Here is a 17,398-nt window from a genome sequence, read left to right on the forward strand (position 1 = left end):
AACTGGCTTGAGTTCGAATATAATTTATACAAGCTCATGTCTCCATTATTAAATAGGGGTAACGTCTCAAAATACTGATTTTTATGATAATTTGTCTGGATTTTACACTTTTAGTATTTATACTTATTATAAATGAGATATTTTTGAAAAAATAATTAACAAACCTTCCAGAAAGTGTGCAAAATTTGAGAAAATGCCTAAAAATTTCTCCAAAGTTTGGACATTTTCATGTGGAGATGGAAAGCTTGAGTATTTATTACATTTTTAATAAAAAAAGAGAAATTAGTAAACAAAAATATATTCACTCTGTATGACAAAGCAATTAGTTTTGTTTGTTGAGGCTTTTGTCGAAATAACGGTTAAAAATAGAAATGTAAATAAAATTTGTCGCATACAACAGATAACTAGTATGCTCAATCAGCTTGAGTTCTGTAGCTGAAGTCAGACACTGAATCGTATTGATAAATTTTGTTTTGACATTGAGATAAATTTTTCGAGGTATTTAAGTGATATGGGATTGACTACTGCGTTGTAATCTTTTTGCCGTTGCATTATTTCTGAATTTCGGCTTAGTTGATTTGAACTTGAAATATGATAATTCCTATTGCATGAAATCATTTTATGGCCAAGCCAAAGATGAAAGCTTTTTATTCGTCCCGAAAGAGCAAAAAAAAGTCCACTAACAAGCACATTTGAGACCCACACATTATTTTTTTAATGTCTGGTCAAGACATTCATCCAAACAAATTCGGTGAGTTGCGAAGTATCTACAAATATCATATCGATTTATATAATGCGTTGTATCAGCTTAAAACGGAAAATGAAGAAGAATTAAGCTTGATTTACAAAAAGATCATAAAAGAATTGATTGATTCAAAGAAATTCCTTCCTCACAAAATTGTAGTAGACATTTTAAATATCATTCCATATAATAACCGTTATTCAAAGTCATATTTGACTCTTTCGAAACTAATAATTGATGAATATCATATAAAGGAGGTCAACAGTATTCCATTCATTTCCAACTTCCTGTTTAATAAAGAATATGGAATTAAAATAGACAAGTATGGAGGATTCGAAAAAATTAAATCAGAAGATTTCATTATTCATACAGCAGACACAATTTACAGGGCAATTATGAATAATGATAAAGAAAAATTTGTCGTATTTATCGAAAGTGAATGTTTTGATGAGGATCAAAAACTTCAAAGCGAATTATATCCGAGTTCTAAGAAAGGATATTCATTACTTGAAATATGTTGTTATCATGGAGCAGTTGATTGTTTCAAGCTATTAAGAACGAAATTCAGTTCAGAAATAACTGAAACATGTCTCAGATTTTCATTTTTAGGAGGAAATCCAGAGATAATGAGTGAATGCTTGAAATATAAGAAACCAGATAATGGATCAATGGAATATGCAATTATTTCACACAACATTGATTTTGTTACATTCTTGATGAATGAGTACAATATAAAGGTTAATTTATTTCAATGTGGACTTTACAATAATCTTGAATCATTTTTAGTTTATTTCGATCAAACTAATGATATAAATAAATGTTTTAATTATTCAACAATGTTTGGGATCCCAACACTTTGTGAATATTTCCTTTCACTTGGTGCAAATATCAATGAAAAAGATCAATTTGGGCGAAATGCTCTTCATTATACAGCAGATAATTTTGGAAAAGAAATAACTGAACTTCTTATTTCACATGGTATAAATATCAATGACAAAAATAAATTAGGACACACAGCTCTTCATCGCGCAGCAGAATATAAGAGTAAAGAAACTGCAGAACTTCTTATTTCGCATGGTATAAATATCAATGAAAAAGATGAAGATGGAGAATCTGCTCTTCATGTTGCAGCAATGAATAATAGTAAAGAAACTGCAGAAGTTCTTATTTCGCATGGTGCAAAAATTAATGATAAAAATGAGAATGGACAAACCGCTCTTCATATTGCAGCAGAATGTAACAGTAAAGAAACGGCTGAATTTCTTATTTCACATGGTGCAAATATCAATGAAAAAGATAAATATGGAAAAACCGCTCTTAATGTTGCAGCATTGAACAATAGTAAAGAAGCTGCAGAAGTTCTTATTTCACATGGTGTGAATATCAATGAAAAAGATAAATATGGAAAAACCGTTCTTCATGTTGCAGCAGAATATGATAGTAGAGAAACGGCTGAACTCCTTATTTCACATGGTGCAAATATCAATGAAAAAGATAAATATGGAAAAACCGCTCTTCATATTGCAGCAGAATGTAACAGTAAAGAAACGGCTGAACTCCTTATTTCACATGGTGCAAATATCAATGAAAAAGATCAATATGGACAAACCGCTCTTCATATTGCAGCAGAATGTAACAGTAAAGAAACGGCTGAACTCCTTATTTCACATGGTGCAAATATCAATCAAAAAGATGAATCCGATATATAACGATGTAACAATGAAACATACAATGAAAATTAAGTGTGTAATTGCCATTTTCTAACGCACCATCACTCTTTTTTTTTGACAATAGAGAAGCAAAATTTGGATTTTTTGCTGGTCCAATATATAACACTATGATTTGGTAAATTAGACATGTCTGATGATTTCGAAATTCATGCAACAAATACAATTTATAGAGCAATTTTGGATAATGACAAAGAAAGATTCATCACATTCACCGAAAATGAATGTTTTGATGAAAATCAAAATCTTCAAAGTGAATTATATCCATATTCTAATAAAGGATATTCATTACTTGAATTGTGTTGTTACCAAGGAGCAGTTGATTGTTTCAAGTTCTTAAGGATGAATAATCAACCTATTCTAAAAGAACTTTGAAGATGATGATGTGATTTGTCATTTAAATGATTTAATCATAGAGAAATGGTGTTGTGTAGGGACAAATCAGATATGCCCTGGTCTGTTATCGAAATTTGTATTTTTATTTGTAGGCTGAGCATTTACTATGATATAGATAGATTCCAATTGACTTGAATTTGTAATTGTTTCCAAAAATAAAGGTTTAATTAGTTTTGAAGGAACAAATATCAATTTCGTTGAATCTAATAAATAATTATATTTTTATTCATTGCATTTAATTATCATCTGTTTCTCCAATTTGGATTTTTTGGTTGATGTAATTCCTGAAAGATGCGTTTTGATGTAAATTGGTACCTGCATTTTCGATCTCATCCATCTTTGCTCCAGAATTCTCTGGCTCAAAATAGTTGAAAACTCAATTCTTTTGCTTAGCAATTTCAAAGTTTTGTTGGGATTTGTTATGAAAATTTGGATTCAATGGATGGTAAGAACGTGCGAACTCTTGGAATTCTCTTAACTGTTCAGGATCTTGTAAAATGTTTGAAGCGAAGTTAATAATAACTTCGATATATTGTTGTCATTTCCAATCAACGTTCTCTTCATTTTCCAAGATTGGTTTTAAGAGTTCTTAATATTTCGGACTTTTTGGTTCTAAATATGGAATGCGTGTCGGAGTTTGAATCCATTCGCTATTTGCAACTGAGATAAATGTTTTGGCCCAGCTAGCAATATCGTAAATGGTTCTATAAAGAACAACTTACTTTTTTTCTACAGCAGTGAATCATTTTAGTAATATTTGGGATCCTGTCCCTTTGTGATTATTTCCTTTCATTTGTTGCAAATATCAATGAAAAGGGTGAACTTGGAAGAACAGCTCTTCATCACGCAACATAGAAAAATAAAGAATAAGCAATTGAACTTCTTATTTCACATGGGGCAAATATCAATGAAAAAGATAATGATGGACGAACTACTCTTCATATTGCAGCAAAACATAATATTAAAGAAACTATCGAACACCTTATTTTGCATGGTTCAATTATCAATGAAAAAGATAAATCCGATATATAACAATTTAACAATGAAGGCTACAATGAACATTAAATAAACAATAACTTTTGTTGAAATAAAATAAAAGTTTCTGAGATGACCGAGTTCCAATTGGTAGCATCTACATATTCGGATAATATTTTGAATATAGGAATCAAGTATTTAACTTGAACACAATTCATACATGATTGCGATGTCACTTCATTTTAGAAAGAATCAAAAATTTAGCAATAGAACAAATACCGAATGATATTGCAGTCAATGTCAACACCGAACGAAAGATATTATTCATGCCAATGAATTGCTTATATACATGGTGTCTGATGAAACTTGCAAACAGTAATATGAATAAAAGTCTCCAGAAAAGGTATTTTCGTTACAAATTGGATATAACTAGGATTTTCTCAATCAACAATAGTATATTATAATAGTTCAGTTTAGAGTGGCCACTAAAATATATATAGGTTTACAAAAAAGCAATTTTAGTGGCCATAAATGGGAAATGGTATAATAACTTTCAGATAGTTTTTATGTGGTGATAGGGACAAATATTAAACAGAAACAAAATATTGCAAAAACATATATCACCTCAATATCATCATTTGTATAACAAATTTGGATAAACTAAAAGTCATTCATTAATACGTATTGCTTATTTTAAGGACTTATACTATAAATTGGCAGAAATTTTTCAAAAAGATGAATTAAAAGTGTTTTTATGAATAAAGTAGTCCAAAATAGTAATATATGTGTGTTTGCGAAGTAAATTTGTTATGAAATCTAACATTTAAAGGACAAATTTTAGAAAAAAAAATTAAAATCTTGTGAAAAAAGGGAGAAATAGCAGAATAGAATTATCGCACAATGACTTTGTGATACTTTGTCATTATTTTAAAGTAAATCTGAATGAATATTCGATTATTTTTTATCTTCGGTCCCATAGACGAAAAATAGTTCATAGAAATAATTTCCTGTGGACTAAGTAAGATTTTGATAATGTTCGCTGATATTGAAATTGAGAATTATAAATATCGAATGTTTTTTGTTAATCGTTTTTCTCCACAATTTTTGAATGGTGTAAATAAAGTGATCGTTGATTCAGGAAATTATGGAATTTTACTCAATATCATATTTAAAAGATATTTTCTACCCGTCAAAAAATTTTCCAAAAAGAATTGTGTGGGTTTCCTCAAATTTTTGAGATAGCGGTTTTTTGAGGGATGAGTGTTCAGCAAGTATTGAAAGTTGGTTTGAAGAGTGGTCTCATCACTTTATTTGTTGCAATGAACGCCGAGAACGACGCAATCATCAAAGCAGCTATCGCCGAAGCAGCCAAGTCTGAAGATCCAATCGGCACACTCTCCGTCCTCCTCAAGAAGAAGGCTCCAAAGGCCCTCATCGAGAAGGTTGTTGGCCGCGAAGTCCTTGATTCCCGTGGCAACCCAACAGTCGAAGTTGATGTCTACGTAAAGTACCTTGGCCGCATCACACTCGCCGCCCGCTCATCCGCCCCATCTGGTGCTTCAACAGGTGTTGGTGAAGCTCTTGAACTCCGTGATGGTGACAAGGCTCGCTATGGTGGCAAGGGCACACTCAAGGCCGCCGCCAACGTTACAGAGAAGCTTTCTCCAGCTCTCAAGGGAATGTGCTTCTGCGACCTCCCAGCCCTCGATAAGAAGATCTGCGATACAGATGGCACAGTTCTCAAGAAGAACATCGGTGGCAACGCTTGCACAGCTACATCCTTCGCTCTCGCCGAAGCTGGTGCTGCTATCCAGGAAATCCAGCTCTTCGAGTACCTCGCCAAGGCTTTCTATGGTGGTGCTGACAAGGTTCCAAAGAAGTTCAAGCTCCCATCTCCATTCTTCAACATCCTTAACGGTGGCAAGCACGCTGGTGGCAACCTCAAGTTCCAGGAATTCATGGTTACACCAACACGCAAGGTTCCATTCCCAGATCAGCTCCGTATGGTCGCTGAAGTCTACCAGAAGCTCGGTGGCCTCCTTGTTAAGAAGTACGGTCTCTCCGCTAAGAACCTCGGTGATGAGGGTGGCTTCGCTCCAAACCTCAACGACCCAGAAGAGGCTCTCTCCGTTATCGAAGAGGCTATCAAGGCCGCTGGCTACGAAGCTGGCAAGGACATCATGATCGGTATGGATGTCGCTTCCTCTGAATTCTACGATGAAGAGAAGAAGCTCTACGAAGTCGAAGTTGGCAAGTTCCTCAACGCTGACCAGATGATCGACTACTTCGATGATCTCCTCAAGCGCCACCCAGCTATCGTTTCCATCGAAGATGCTCTCGCTGAACTCGATTACGAGAACTGGACAAAGCTCAACGCCCGCCTTGGCCAACGCGTCCAGCTTGTCGGTGATGACCTTTACACAACAAACCCAATCACAATCAAGAAGGGTCTCGAGGGCAAGTGGTGCAACGCTCTCCTTCTTAAGGTTAACCAGATCGGTACAATCTCTGAAGGTATGGAAGCTGCCCGCCTTATCCTCAACGCTGGCCACCGTGTCATGGTTTCCCACCGTTCTGGTGAAACATGCAACTCCGTCATCGCTGATCTCGCCGTTGCTATCGGTGCTCAGTCCATCAAGACAGGTTCAACAGCTCGCGGAGAACGTATCCAGAAGTACACACGTCTTCTCCAGATCTACGATTACCTCAAGGAACACGATATGCTCGCTGAAGAGTAAGCATTTTTCGTAAAAATTAACGATTTCTCTCGACCTTAATTAATTAACTATCTTTTTTTTATAAATATTGTCTTCACATTAAGAAGAAACTATCCAGTTACTTCAAACAACAAGAGAGGTGAGAGACTTCAATCAATTTGATAGGAATTCAATAATTGATAATAGTTGATGCATAATAGTGCATTTTTCCTGGGAAAATATTTTGTTATGAGATACTTTTTGTTAGAAATGAGCAAATTAGAAAAATATTGAATTTAATTGTAATTTGAGATAGTTGAAAACTCATTATTTCACCTTATTTCTTGCTACGCTAATTGAATTTGATGTGATATTACTAAATTTTAAAAAATAAGAAATTTATAAAGTAGTTAAACATAATAATTTCAAAAAAGATTTATTCCCATACAACAGGTGAATCCTCGATAGCTGTGCGTGCAAGGTAAGGATTCTTCTCATCATCATTAGAGAAATGAACTGTAAAATCGAGAAGTAATGTCTGAGCGCGAGGTCCTTCGAGCAATTTAGCATATTCCTCCATAACACTTCTATCTACGAAGTGGTTACCCCAAAGACAAAGGTCACTAATTGAAGTATTCGCTGGCAGAGCCTTGCAAATAGCGAGAAGGCCAACACCATGAATGCCATTAAGTTGTAAATCGAGTCTCTGTAAATGTGAGTTCTTAACAAGCATTTCAGCGAAAGCTTCAGCACCTTTGTCTCCAAGTCTGTTACCGGAGATATCGAGTACTTCGAGAGTCTTATTTTCTTTCAGAGCTTTGGCAATTTTCTCTGCGCCAACGCAAGAAATCGAATTTGATCGAATACGAAGTTTCGTAAGTGTCTTATTTTCTGCGAGAGCATCTGCAAGATGGACAGCAGAATCATCACCGATTCTGGCGCCAGCTAATGAGAGTTCTTGGATCGAATCATTTACACGAAGAGAAAGTAAAAATCTGCGAGCAGCGACATCAGGGCTGATCTTTGGATATGGAGTATCGATGTAAATAACTTTAAGACGGTTGATTTGGCCGATAATTGAGCCAAGAATTGTTAAAGCGTTATGAGTCATTCCTGTGTTAGAAAGGTTAATGTTTGTGATTGTTCTATTAACTCTGAGGGCATTGATGATGAGTAAACAGCCTTCATCACCAATATCATTATAAGCAAAAGATAAATGTGTCAAACTTTGGCTTTGGCTAATAGATTCACTAAGAAGCTTGATGCCATCAGCTGTAAATTGATTTGACGAAAGATCTATTTCTGTAATTGAGTCGGAATGGCTGATTAATTGAGCGATTCCAGGAAGGATAAGATCTGTTAAGTTATTGTGTGGAACTTTAATACTATGGATGCAACCACCTTTCTTAAGTGTATCAATGATGACAGAAAAGTCTCTGTCTTCGAGTTTTTGGTAAGTGATTCCGCCATCTAAGCGAAAATCGAGAGTTGCCTGGCTGTTGTTTTCTAATTCTTGAAGTTCATTTAAGAACTCCTCATTTGGTGGGATTGATGCAGCCTTGCAGTTCTCCTGATACGCTTCAGAAAGACCTTGCATTTTTATTGTAACGTATTTTTCTAAGGGAGTTTCCTTGGGTTTTGTGTAAACGCAGATTTAATATAAACATCATAAAATAAATAAATTTTATAGTATAATGTAACTCGAATTTTGCATAATATCTAATGATATTCGATCATTTTTCATAAATTTTCTATATACGTATTTTACACGACTTGGTAAAGATAACTATCACATGAAAAAAATAAGAAACAATTCCAAAAAAAATTCGAAAAACAAAAAATGTTTTCATTTTGTAAGAATTTTCCATTATTTTCTCAAAATTCTAAAAAATTTGGAAAAATTAAATAATGCAATCTCTTTTAAAATAACTAGTAATTATATTTTTTCCCAAAATATTTGCTATAACTCTATTTTTTTGAAAATTTCAATTTGAATTTTCCATGAATATTTATAATTCTTTGGAAAAAAGCGCTTTAACAAAATTTTACTTCTATCAATACCATTATTTGCTCTTATCATGTTAGCACATTAATTGCTAAAAGTGACAGAAATGCTTCCAACCTCAATTCATCATCCAACTCCAACTTTACAATCGATATCAGCACAACCAGTTCCATACGACTTCACAATATACATAGATGATGCAAAATATATGTGTCATTTAAATCAATTAATCGAGATTTCTTCAAAAATCACTAAAGATTTAAATTCTTTTACAATCGAAAAGATCAAAGATCCAAATCATGACTTTCAGATCATTATCGATATATTAAACGGCAAAGCAGTGGAAATTAACAAATTTAATTCTTATTTTATTAATGCATGTGGCCAAGCACTTGGTATAAAAGCATTAATTGACGCCACAGTGCCTTTTTGTACAGCACTGATCACTCCTTCTACTGTTTTAGAGGTCGTAAAGCAACTTGCAGAGCATGATTTAGATTATCATGATGAAGTCGATTTCATAGCAGAAAATTTCATGCAGCTTAAAGATAAGCGTGAACTCAAGATGCTTCCAGTGGAAGTATTACAATCAATTATTCAATCAAATAAATTTTCATTTCCAAATGAAGAAGATTTCTTCCATTGGATCATGTCAGTTGTATCTACATCAGGTTCTTCCTACAATGTACTCTTCGGATATTGCTTCTTTGAAAAACTTTCGAAGAAATGCATGAGAGAGTTTGTAGACATTGTTTCTTACGATTCTATCGAGCCATTCATCTGGAATAGCCTCAAGAATCGTCTTGTACAAGACGTAATTCAGACAGAAGAAGAGGAAGATAGAGAAGAAGAAGATTCACCTCCAAAAATGCCACAGTTCCAGCCAGTTATCCAACAGAACCCAGAATTGCCTTTTAACACTCAAATACCTCAATTTATTTCCCGTAGTGAGCCAGTTCAACCGATTGCTCACACATTTTCCGAAATTGAGCAGAACCAGAAGCAGCAGTACCAACAACAGAAGGACAACTATGCTCAGCAGACATACTCTGCCCCTGTTCAGCCTCAACAGCCTACTTCGACGACTCAAGAATTTTATGACGATAATGAAGAGGAAGAAGACTACATTGCGCTCGAATACGATAAGGAATATCTTCTTGATGGTGTTATCTCATACATTAAGCGCGAATATCCAGATTCTTGGCAAGATGAAGTTATTATCGAAGGAGGAGGTACAAAGAACTACCAAATCAATCGCGTTGTTGATTACGACCATCTAGATACATGGTGGGATAACTACGACTCAAATAAAGGCAAATGTCTCAAAGAAAATGCTTGGATCAAGTTTGAATTCGTTGGTTACGCCTTGGAATTGCAACATTACACACTCGCATCAACAGCAATAAAGCCAAGACAGCACCAGCCCAAATCTTGGATCATAGAAGCAAGTGACGACGGAGTTAAGTGGGAAGTGGTCGAAACAGTTAACAATTGTGAGGAAATGAACCAAAAAGGTGCCATCATGACGTTTAAGTTGGCCAGACCTTCCAGACCTTACCAAATTTTCAAATTTACCCTGAAAGCGAACCACGCAAGGCCTGATGGACCAAATGCACACGAATTGTCACTTGGAGCTATAGAATTCTACGGGAGATTGTTCCCTCTTGATTATTGAGTATAGATTGTTCATTAAAAATTTGTATTTAATATATTAATTCAAATACCTTATTTTATTAATCAAACTATATATATATTCATGATGTTTTGATCTTACAAAACTTGATATATCATAAACATGTTGAAATTTGAAATGAAAATTATTTTTGTTTTGATAATATATGAGAAAATCATTAAGGATGCAATATCCTATTCTGAAGATGTTCCATTCACAGCGAATTTTTAGTCGTAAGCAAATATAAATGTTAAAATCCCATATTGGGACTATTTTCAGCCAAATAAATGCATATAAATGGTCCCGATAGACCAATCTTGGAGTATCTTTTCTCATTAGCGATGATTTTCGCCATAAATATGTTTGAATATTTCATAAAACATCAGATAATTTTTTAATTACATGAGTTGAAAAAGATGATTCCTAATACTCAATTAAGATAATATATGAACAAAGAATCAAATTACATTGATCACATGATAGGAAACTAAACATCAAGCATGACACTCTTTATGCGAGAACTGTTCTTTAGGCAACAGTAGAAAAAATTTTGAAGTACTTACCACATTCTGACATGCTCTCATAATATCAACATATCTTTATTTTAATAACAAAAAAGTATAACAGCCATATTATGCACTAAGTAGTGATTTGTAATAACTTTTTCCAGATCACAAATATTAACTTTTTATCATAGCAGAAGTAAGAACAGAATTAATGGAAGAAAATAAAAATAGATATTCATATTTTAAATAGATTATATATATAAATAGTTTATATTCCATCTTTCTGGTGAGGTTTTGAGTCAGATCTCGCGTAAATGTCGTTGAGAACGGCGTTTTTGAACGGAATCGGACTGATTGTTCTGTCAGCAGCAGAAGACAACATTTCCTCAATCAGAGCGCTAAACATTGCAGGGTTTTCCAGTTTGTCGTGAAGAGTCATGTACATGAAGTACGCGTCCACCTGCATCTGGTTGAATCCAGCGCAGTTGAAAGTGCTCTTTCTTATGTACTCCAACATTGTCTTCAACGTGTAGAAAGTGATTGCAGTCAACACAGACTTAGATTCGAAATTCGGTTCCTGTCTCAAATGCAAGTGATTGAGAGTAGTGAACAACCTGTCGATCTGTATCATTCCGTCATCCCTCAGTCCGTGGAACAAAGGCATCTGGTTTGCAGGACCGCTCTGTGTAGAGAAAGTGGACAAAGTAGTCCTGGAAAAGTTGCTGGAATGTGTGGAAGCGACACTTCCTTCCTTCACTTTTTGGATGATTTTGTCGAGTTGTTGCCAAATCAATGATATCTCCTGAATGACTAAATTGGAGGTGATCGAAACATCATGAGGAGTCTTAACTTCTAACCAGTCTTGTGCGGCCATGCCTTGAGCAATCATCTCTGAAAGCATCTTTCGTTTCATCGAGACAAATCTACTCAATGATCGTTGTGCGCATTCATGGCCCTCCGTACAAAGCATCTGCTGCATGTTAAGGAGAGGAGATTCATGGTCGAAGCGGGCAGCAAGGTCGAAAGCAAGGTGGATGGTCTTTTCCCCGAATTGATGGGCAATTCCAAATGTAAGTAGGGAAAATCGAGGATCTATCTTGTCGAATTCGTCGAAGAAGCCTTGGAACATCTTGGCAGTCTCTTGAATGATATGGTCTTTGGCTTCGCTGTTTGTGTTTGCCAGGATTTCGAATTCATTGAGTAATGATGTGAGATTTCGCTTGAATGTGGAGATAATATCTTTGAAAACTTGATCAAGGTCTGAGGAAGTCTCAGTTTTCTTGATTTGAGTAAGAGTGGCTGTAATAATATTTCCGAATCTGTTTTTGACGTATTTCTGAAGGAGATTTGAAAGATATGCTTCGAGCTGATGAGGTATTGCAATTTTTCCGATACAGTTGACAAGGTTGGTAATGAAGTTAGAGAAATCTTCGCAAGATAAAGTATTTAATGCGTTATCGTTGATTGCTTTGTTGATTTTAGCGAATAATTCTTTTCTGAATGCTGTCATGAACTTGTCGAATTGTCTGTTGCCCTTGATTGGGACAAATTTCTGAAGAGATATCGCATAATTTTCAATTAATTCATTTGCGCTTTCTCCGACTTCCTTTTCGAAGAAATCTAACAACTCAAACAGATCAGTAGGTAATGCCTCAGGCTTTTCGATCTTTTTAACGAGGAGAAGTAGTCTAAATCGAACTAAGTCTTCAAGAGTCGAATCTACGGGCATTTGAAGCTTTATCATTGTAGCAGCACATGCAACAGCTTGTTTAGCCGTTGTATCTTCGCTCATCATGACTCCGCGAACTTTAACTTTCACGTCTTCAAGAATTCCTTTACATTCTTCTCTGATGCGAATGAAAGACTCGAAATGGGTCTGCGTCTCAAGGACCTTTTCGGCTTTGAGCCAGATGTCAACAGCGGCTTCGTATTCTTTGATATCAACATGAGCACGTAATTTAAGTGGAAGTTCGGAAATAAATTCGATTCTTTCTAAGAGCCTGTTGATACCAACAAGACGCTGGATTTTTTCACGATTTGGCTGAAGATCTGTTCGAATTTCCGCGGATTGTTTTTGAACTTTTTGAAGACAGTCAAGAACGTTCTGCATTTTTGAAGATAGATTACTGAGACCATCACTCATCGAACGAATTGTTTCTTCTGCAAGCAAGAATTTTGTATAATTGTCATAAACTAAAAATTGAAGACTACCATCGAGATCATGGATTTCCTTTTTAATAGTAAGGTCTTTTGTAATCAATGCCGGTAAGCTTTGATTGTTAATTAAGTTTTTATAATATGGTTCTGCTTCAAAAGCATTTCCATCAATGTCTGTTGGATCAGGTGGCGGCTCAGTGCTGTCGTCATCCTGAATACCATAAAATTGCTTCATAAGTTCAATAGTTGATGTCATTCTTTGATTTTAAGTTTTATCGTCAAATAAAAGTGACTATCTTTTAAAAGTTTGGCGATTTTAAAGAAAGAGTTAAGGGGTGAGATGTATATGTTTACACTTTATAAATCTTATCTTTCGAAATCTTCGATGTTATAATTTTTCGAATCAAAATTGGAGTCTACGAAATGCAGATTCTAAGCAATGATTTATAGTCTCCAATTAATTTCCTTATTAGGAGAAAAGAAAGGGTTGGTGTATAGAATAAGCTTGTTCATAGCACGTACAGAAATTGAAGATATAATTGTTGAGATTTTGATAAATCAAAATATGATTGGGAATATCTTGACGATAGATATGGTATAAGTTATGGTAGATTGTTGAAAGCTTGAAAGAATAATCAAAGATTCACAAAACAAAACAAAACAAAAACAAAAACAAAACAAAAAAAAAGTGGCAAAAAAATGTCTGAAGATTTTGTTATTTTTAGAGAAGAGTTCAATGATGAAAATGTCGTAACAAGAACATCATGTGATAACATTGATACAGAGAGAAGGATTAAGGAAGAAATACTTGATGTAAAAGAAATCCGAAAACTTAATTTAGCAATGTACTTAAAAGGGAAGATTAATAGACCAATAGAGTACATGAAAGATCAAATTTTTGAACCATGGAATCCCTTCTATACGTTACTTCCTATTATTACATGCGGTTTAGAAAATGAATTTGATATGGAAGAATTTCGTAAGAATACAATTCAATATTTAAAGAATCACTTAAACGACCATTGTGGATGGTCAGGATACTTACATGATTATCCTGGAATGGTTCCAATGTACGGAATGGCAATTTTCCTTGGCCTTTTCGAATCAGAAGAACTCTACGAAATGGTCGATCAGAAAGCATTTTACGAGTATGTAATGTCATGCAAAAACCCTGATGGATCATTTTCTGCTATTCCAAATGGAGAAACTGATCTTCGCTCTACTTTTTCAGCTTTATTCATTTCCTGGATGTACAATATCATTACACCAGAATTGTCCGCTGGATTAGTTGATTTCGTTGTAAAATGCCAGACATATGAAGGTGGATTTGGACCAGTACCAAATTGCGAAGCACACGGTGGTTATACATACTGCGCAATTGGAATATTACACATTCTTAATAGACTTGATGCTATAAATATTAACAAAGTCGTCAGATATATCGCAGATTGTCAAGTTCCATTTTCTGGTGGCTTTGCTGGCCGCACAAATAAACTAGCCGATACATGCTACTCATGGTGGATTGGATCTCCTGCCAGAACTCTTTCAAATTATTTGAAGATCGGGCCGTTTTGGAATGACAGGGCCATGTCGGAGTTCTTAGTTAAGGTTTCACAGTACCAGTTCGGTGGTTTAAGAGATAGACCATCAAACAAATCAGATTCATTCCATACTTTGTTTGGTTGCGCCGGAATCTGCGTTTCTGCAAACCACGACGTTTTCAACCTCAACAATACACCAGAAGTTGATTCAATCTCTTCAATTCCACTTTCAAAATTCAATAAAATGAAAGAATACTTCTCTCATAAGCCCTTTACACCTTAAATAGAATAAATGTATAATATATACCTTTAAATCTCAATTTTGTCATGAATTTCTAAAAAAAGATTCTTGAATATTAATTATTTCAAGAAAATATTTTAAATTCCATCTTATTTATATGAATATATTTATAATGGATATATTTTCATTAATTTTTTTTGAAATCAAAAATTTCATATTTTTTTGATCTGTAATTTGGATATATATTATGTAAATCATTTGTAGAAATTTTTTGATTTGTAGATTAAAATAAGAATTGAATGACTTTATCTTCAAGAAATGTTTAGAGGTAATTCTTTAAAGACGGCGACCACGGCGACCACCTTTTCTGCGTGTAGAATCGTGTGGAAGTGGAGTAACATCTTCGATACGGCCGATCTTGACGCCAGCACGAGCAAGAGCACGAAGGGCAGATTGAGCACCCTGGGCTGGAAGGCGGCGGGATGAACCACCTTCACCACGGAACTTGATGTGAACGCCATCAACGCCGAGTTCTTTCAGACGGGCAGCGACGGCCTGAGCAGCAAGCATAGCAGCGTATGGTGTAGCTTCATCACGCTGAGCACGAACAGCGATACCACCTGTGCAGCGAGCAAGTGTTTCTGAGCCGGAAAGATCTGTAACATGGACGAATGTATCGTTCTTTGATGCATAAATATGAGCAACACCCATAACGATTTCACCATCGCGCTTAACTGGGCCAAGTTGGACATCCTTCTTAGATGTTGCGGCTGCCTGTTCTGCTGGAGCAGCAGCTGGAGCGGCTGTATCTTTTTCAGCTGACATCTCGAAAAGGTCGACCAAAACCGTCCTATCGTTGTAAGTAATGCTAGTGAAGAATTTGAAGCCTAAAATTATGATTGGAATCTATTGTACATACAATAAAAATATTATTTTTAAAACTATTTTTCGCCAGTCTTAAGTTTTAATTTATGATATTATAGAACTTCAAGTTATATATGGAGCTAATTGTCAGAAAAAAGATAAATGTTGAAAAAGAACGAACCAGTGTTTTGTTCAGGGCTGAATAATTAGAAAGAATATTCAGCAAATTAAACACGATTAAAATACTAACCTAGATAGATGCTATCATTCAAAATAAACTGAGGCATATCTTGTCTAGATCATTTGTTACATTATCATTTATTTACTTGAAGCGTTAATAAAAATAAAATATTGGAACACAATTTGCTCCATTTACATCTATTACTATTTGTAATGATCTTCTAATGAACTCATCTTATTGGGGAGAAGCTTCCTAAACTTTTTAATCCCATAAATATGGTCATTATCTGGAATAAAGAGTTAAGCGTCATATGTCACTTTTTGTACTAAGGAAACATCGACTTTATGCGTTATGACTTTTCGATGAGGAAACAAGTGTTCACGTATTATAAACTTCCTTATTCCAATAAACCGACCCTAAACATAATTAATTCTAAGCATGATAATGGTCTCTTTTCTATGATAACCAAATCAATTTGGTTATCATAGTAAAGCACCAAAAACTGGAATAGGAATAACCGCACTTAAACAGGAATAGGCAGTGTGGAAACTAGAGAAGACTCAACTGATTTTTTAAGCAACTCTTCTTGCCGATTCAAATCTGCTTTGCTAATCATTGTATATTACTATATTCTGATTAGGATACTTTAACGCTTGATGCATGCACATCATTCTTTTAGCTGATTTCTAAAATACAATCTTCTATTAACTTTGAAATTTCTTCAAAAGTTATAGTAATTCCATAGTTCATTCGTAAAATGTTATTAAATAGCTCTGACTATTCCTTTGCACGCAAAATGAGGTAGTATTTTTTGAATTTTTTACTCAAAATAAAACAAAATCTACCCAATTTTATACCACTAAAGCCTATATTGACACACACATATATAAATCTCTATTGTTATAAGATAAATTTGAAAAAATAAATTTTTTTCCTAAAATGTAAAATTATACTTGTATTCAAAGAAAGTAGATCGTTTATAAGGAAGGTATTATATATTTGGGGAGAAAATTCCTTACAATATACAAAAATATGAAAGAATATTCAATCATCAGGAAAGAGCTTAGTACTAACCATTTGTGAGACGTTCATATAATATCTTTTTCCTTTTTTGGGTTTTTAATCGGATTATCCATTTCCCTGCATTGACTTTAATTCATTCTTGATGATCTGAGTATACATGATCATTATCGAACGTTTGCCATACTCTTCCACAGTTAATGATTGCTGAAAAATGAATAGTACTGAATAACAGCTGGAATTTCATAAGTATTTTGCGTATTTATACTGATTTAAACATGAAATACTCATACAAAATGCAAAGTTTTTAAAAACAATCAATAAAAGATTTTAAATTAGATAAAATATCATATGTCACTTCTTTTTTCATCTGGATAATAAAATTGATAAATTTTTTTCTAATTAAAGATAAAGATGCATTTATAGTAGTAGAAAATTAATTTCTAGACTAAAGCTTGTTTATTGTCACCGTTTAAAGTCTAAATTTATAGGAAATGGTTATTTTATTATGCATTAAAAGTTCTTCTATAAAATTAACATTAAAATCATCTTTCGCCTAAGAGTAATAACAAGGTTATGCAAATTTTATTGAAAATAGTACGAGAATTTTGTTTGAAAATATAATATGGTTAAAAATAGGGAATGGATGTATGAATGTTCCATATTTATTTTATC

At 34.2% G+C, this 17,398-nt stretch overlaps 8 protein-coding genes across 8 annotated transcripts, besides 2 other annotated features; 5 read left to right on the forward strand and 3 right to left on the reverse strand.

Moving 5' to 3' along the window:
• Nucleotides 1–163: 163 nt before the first annotated feature.
• Nucleotides 164–259: a mobile genetic element.
• Nucleotides 260–717: 458 nt separating this feature from the next.
• On the forward strand, nt 718–2,451 carry TVAGG3_1048660 (cyclin-dependent kinase inhibitor 2C-related family; the record flags this gene model as incomplete). Its single annotated transcript, XM_001325473.1, has 1 exon — nt 718–2,451. The coding sequence occupies one exon, from the start codon at nt 718–720 to the stop codon at nt 2,449–2,451; it is 1,734 nt and encodes a 577-aa protein (XP_001325508.1).
• Nucleotides 2,452–2,598: 147 nt separating this feature from the next.
• Nucleotides 2,599–2,844, forward strand: TVAGG3_1048670 (protein ubiquitination; the record flags this gene model as incomplete). The annotated part of the gene is made up of 1 exon (XM_001325472.1): nt 2,599–2,844. One exon carries the CDS (start codon nt 2,599–2,601, stop codon nt 2,842–2,844), a length of 246 nt encoding a protein of 81 aa, XP_001325507.1.
• Nucleotides 2,845–5,096: 2,252 nt separating this feature from the next.
• TVAGG3_1048680 (enolase) lies at nt 5,097–6,621 on the forward strand (the record flags this gene model as incomplete). The annotated part of the gene is made up of 1 exon (XM_001325471.2): nt 5,097–6,578. The coding sequence occupies one exon, from the start codon at nt 5,097–5,099 to the stop codon at nt 6,576–6,578; it is 1,482 nt and encodes a 493-aa protein (XP_001325506.1).
• Nucleotides 6,622–6,946: 325 nt separating this feature from the next.
• On the reverse strand, nt 6,947–8,199 carry TVAGG3_1048690 (uncharacterized protein; the record flags this gene model as incomplete). Its single annotated transcript, XM_001325470.1, has 1 exon — nt 6,973–8,133. The coding sequence occupies one exon, from the start codon at nt 8,131–8,133 to the stop codon at nt 6,973–6,975; it is 1,161 nt and encodes a 386-aa protein (XP_001325505.1).
• Nucleotides 8,200–8,647: 448 nt separating this feature from the next.
• On the forward strand, nt 8,648–10,534 carry TVAGG3_1048700 (protein ubiquitination; the record flags this gene model as incomplete). Its single annotated transcript, XM_001325469.1, has 1 exon — nt 8,648–10,216. One exon carries the CDS (start codon nt 8,648–8,650, stop codon nt 10,214–10,216), a length of 1,569 nt encoding a protein of 522 aa, XP_001325504.1.
• Nucleotides 10,535–10,934: 400 nt separating this feature from the next.
• On the reverse strand, nt 10,935–13,148 carry TVAGG3_1048710 (endocytic recycling; the record flags this gene model as incomplete). Its single annotated transcript, XM_001325468.2, has 1 exon — nt 10,988–13,132. The coding sequence occupies one exon, from the start codon at nt 13,130–13,132 to the stop codon at nt 10,988–10,990; it is 2,145 nt and encodes a 714-aa protein (XP_001325503.1).
• A 70-nt stretch (nt 13,149–13,218) lies between these two features.
• TVAGG3_1048720 (protein farnesylation) lies at nt 13,219–14,754 on the forward strand (the record flags this gene model as incomplete). The annotated part of the gene is made up of 1 exon (XM_001325467.1): nt 13,576–14,700. One exon carries the CDS (start codon nt 13,576–13,578, stop codon nt 14,698–14,700), a length of 1,125 nt encoding a protein of 374 aa, XP_001325502.1.
• Nucleotides 14,755–14,994: 240 nt separating this feature from the next.
• On the reverse strand, nt 14,995–15,483 carry TVAGG3_1048730 (30S ribosomal protein S11; the record flags this gene model as incomplete). Its single annotated transcript, XM_001325466.2, has 1 exon — nt 14,995–15,483. One exon carries the CDS (start codon nt 15,481–15,483, stop codon nt 14,995–14,997), a length of 489 nt encoding a protein of 162 aa, XP_001325501.1.
• Nucleotides 15,484–15,942: 459 nt separating this feature from the next.
• Nucleotides 15,943–17,398: part of a mobile genetic element that runs on past the window's edge.

The sequence above is a fragment of the Trichomonas vaginalis genome, chromosome I (assembly GCF_026262505.1).
Source record: "Trichomonas vaginalis G3 chromosome I, whole genome shotgun sequence".
In the NCBI taxonomy this organism is placed as follows: Eukaryota; Parabasalia; order Trichomonadida; family Trichomonadidae; genus Trichomonas; species Trichomonas vaginalis.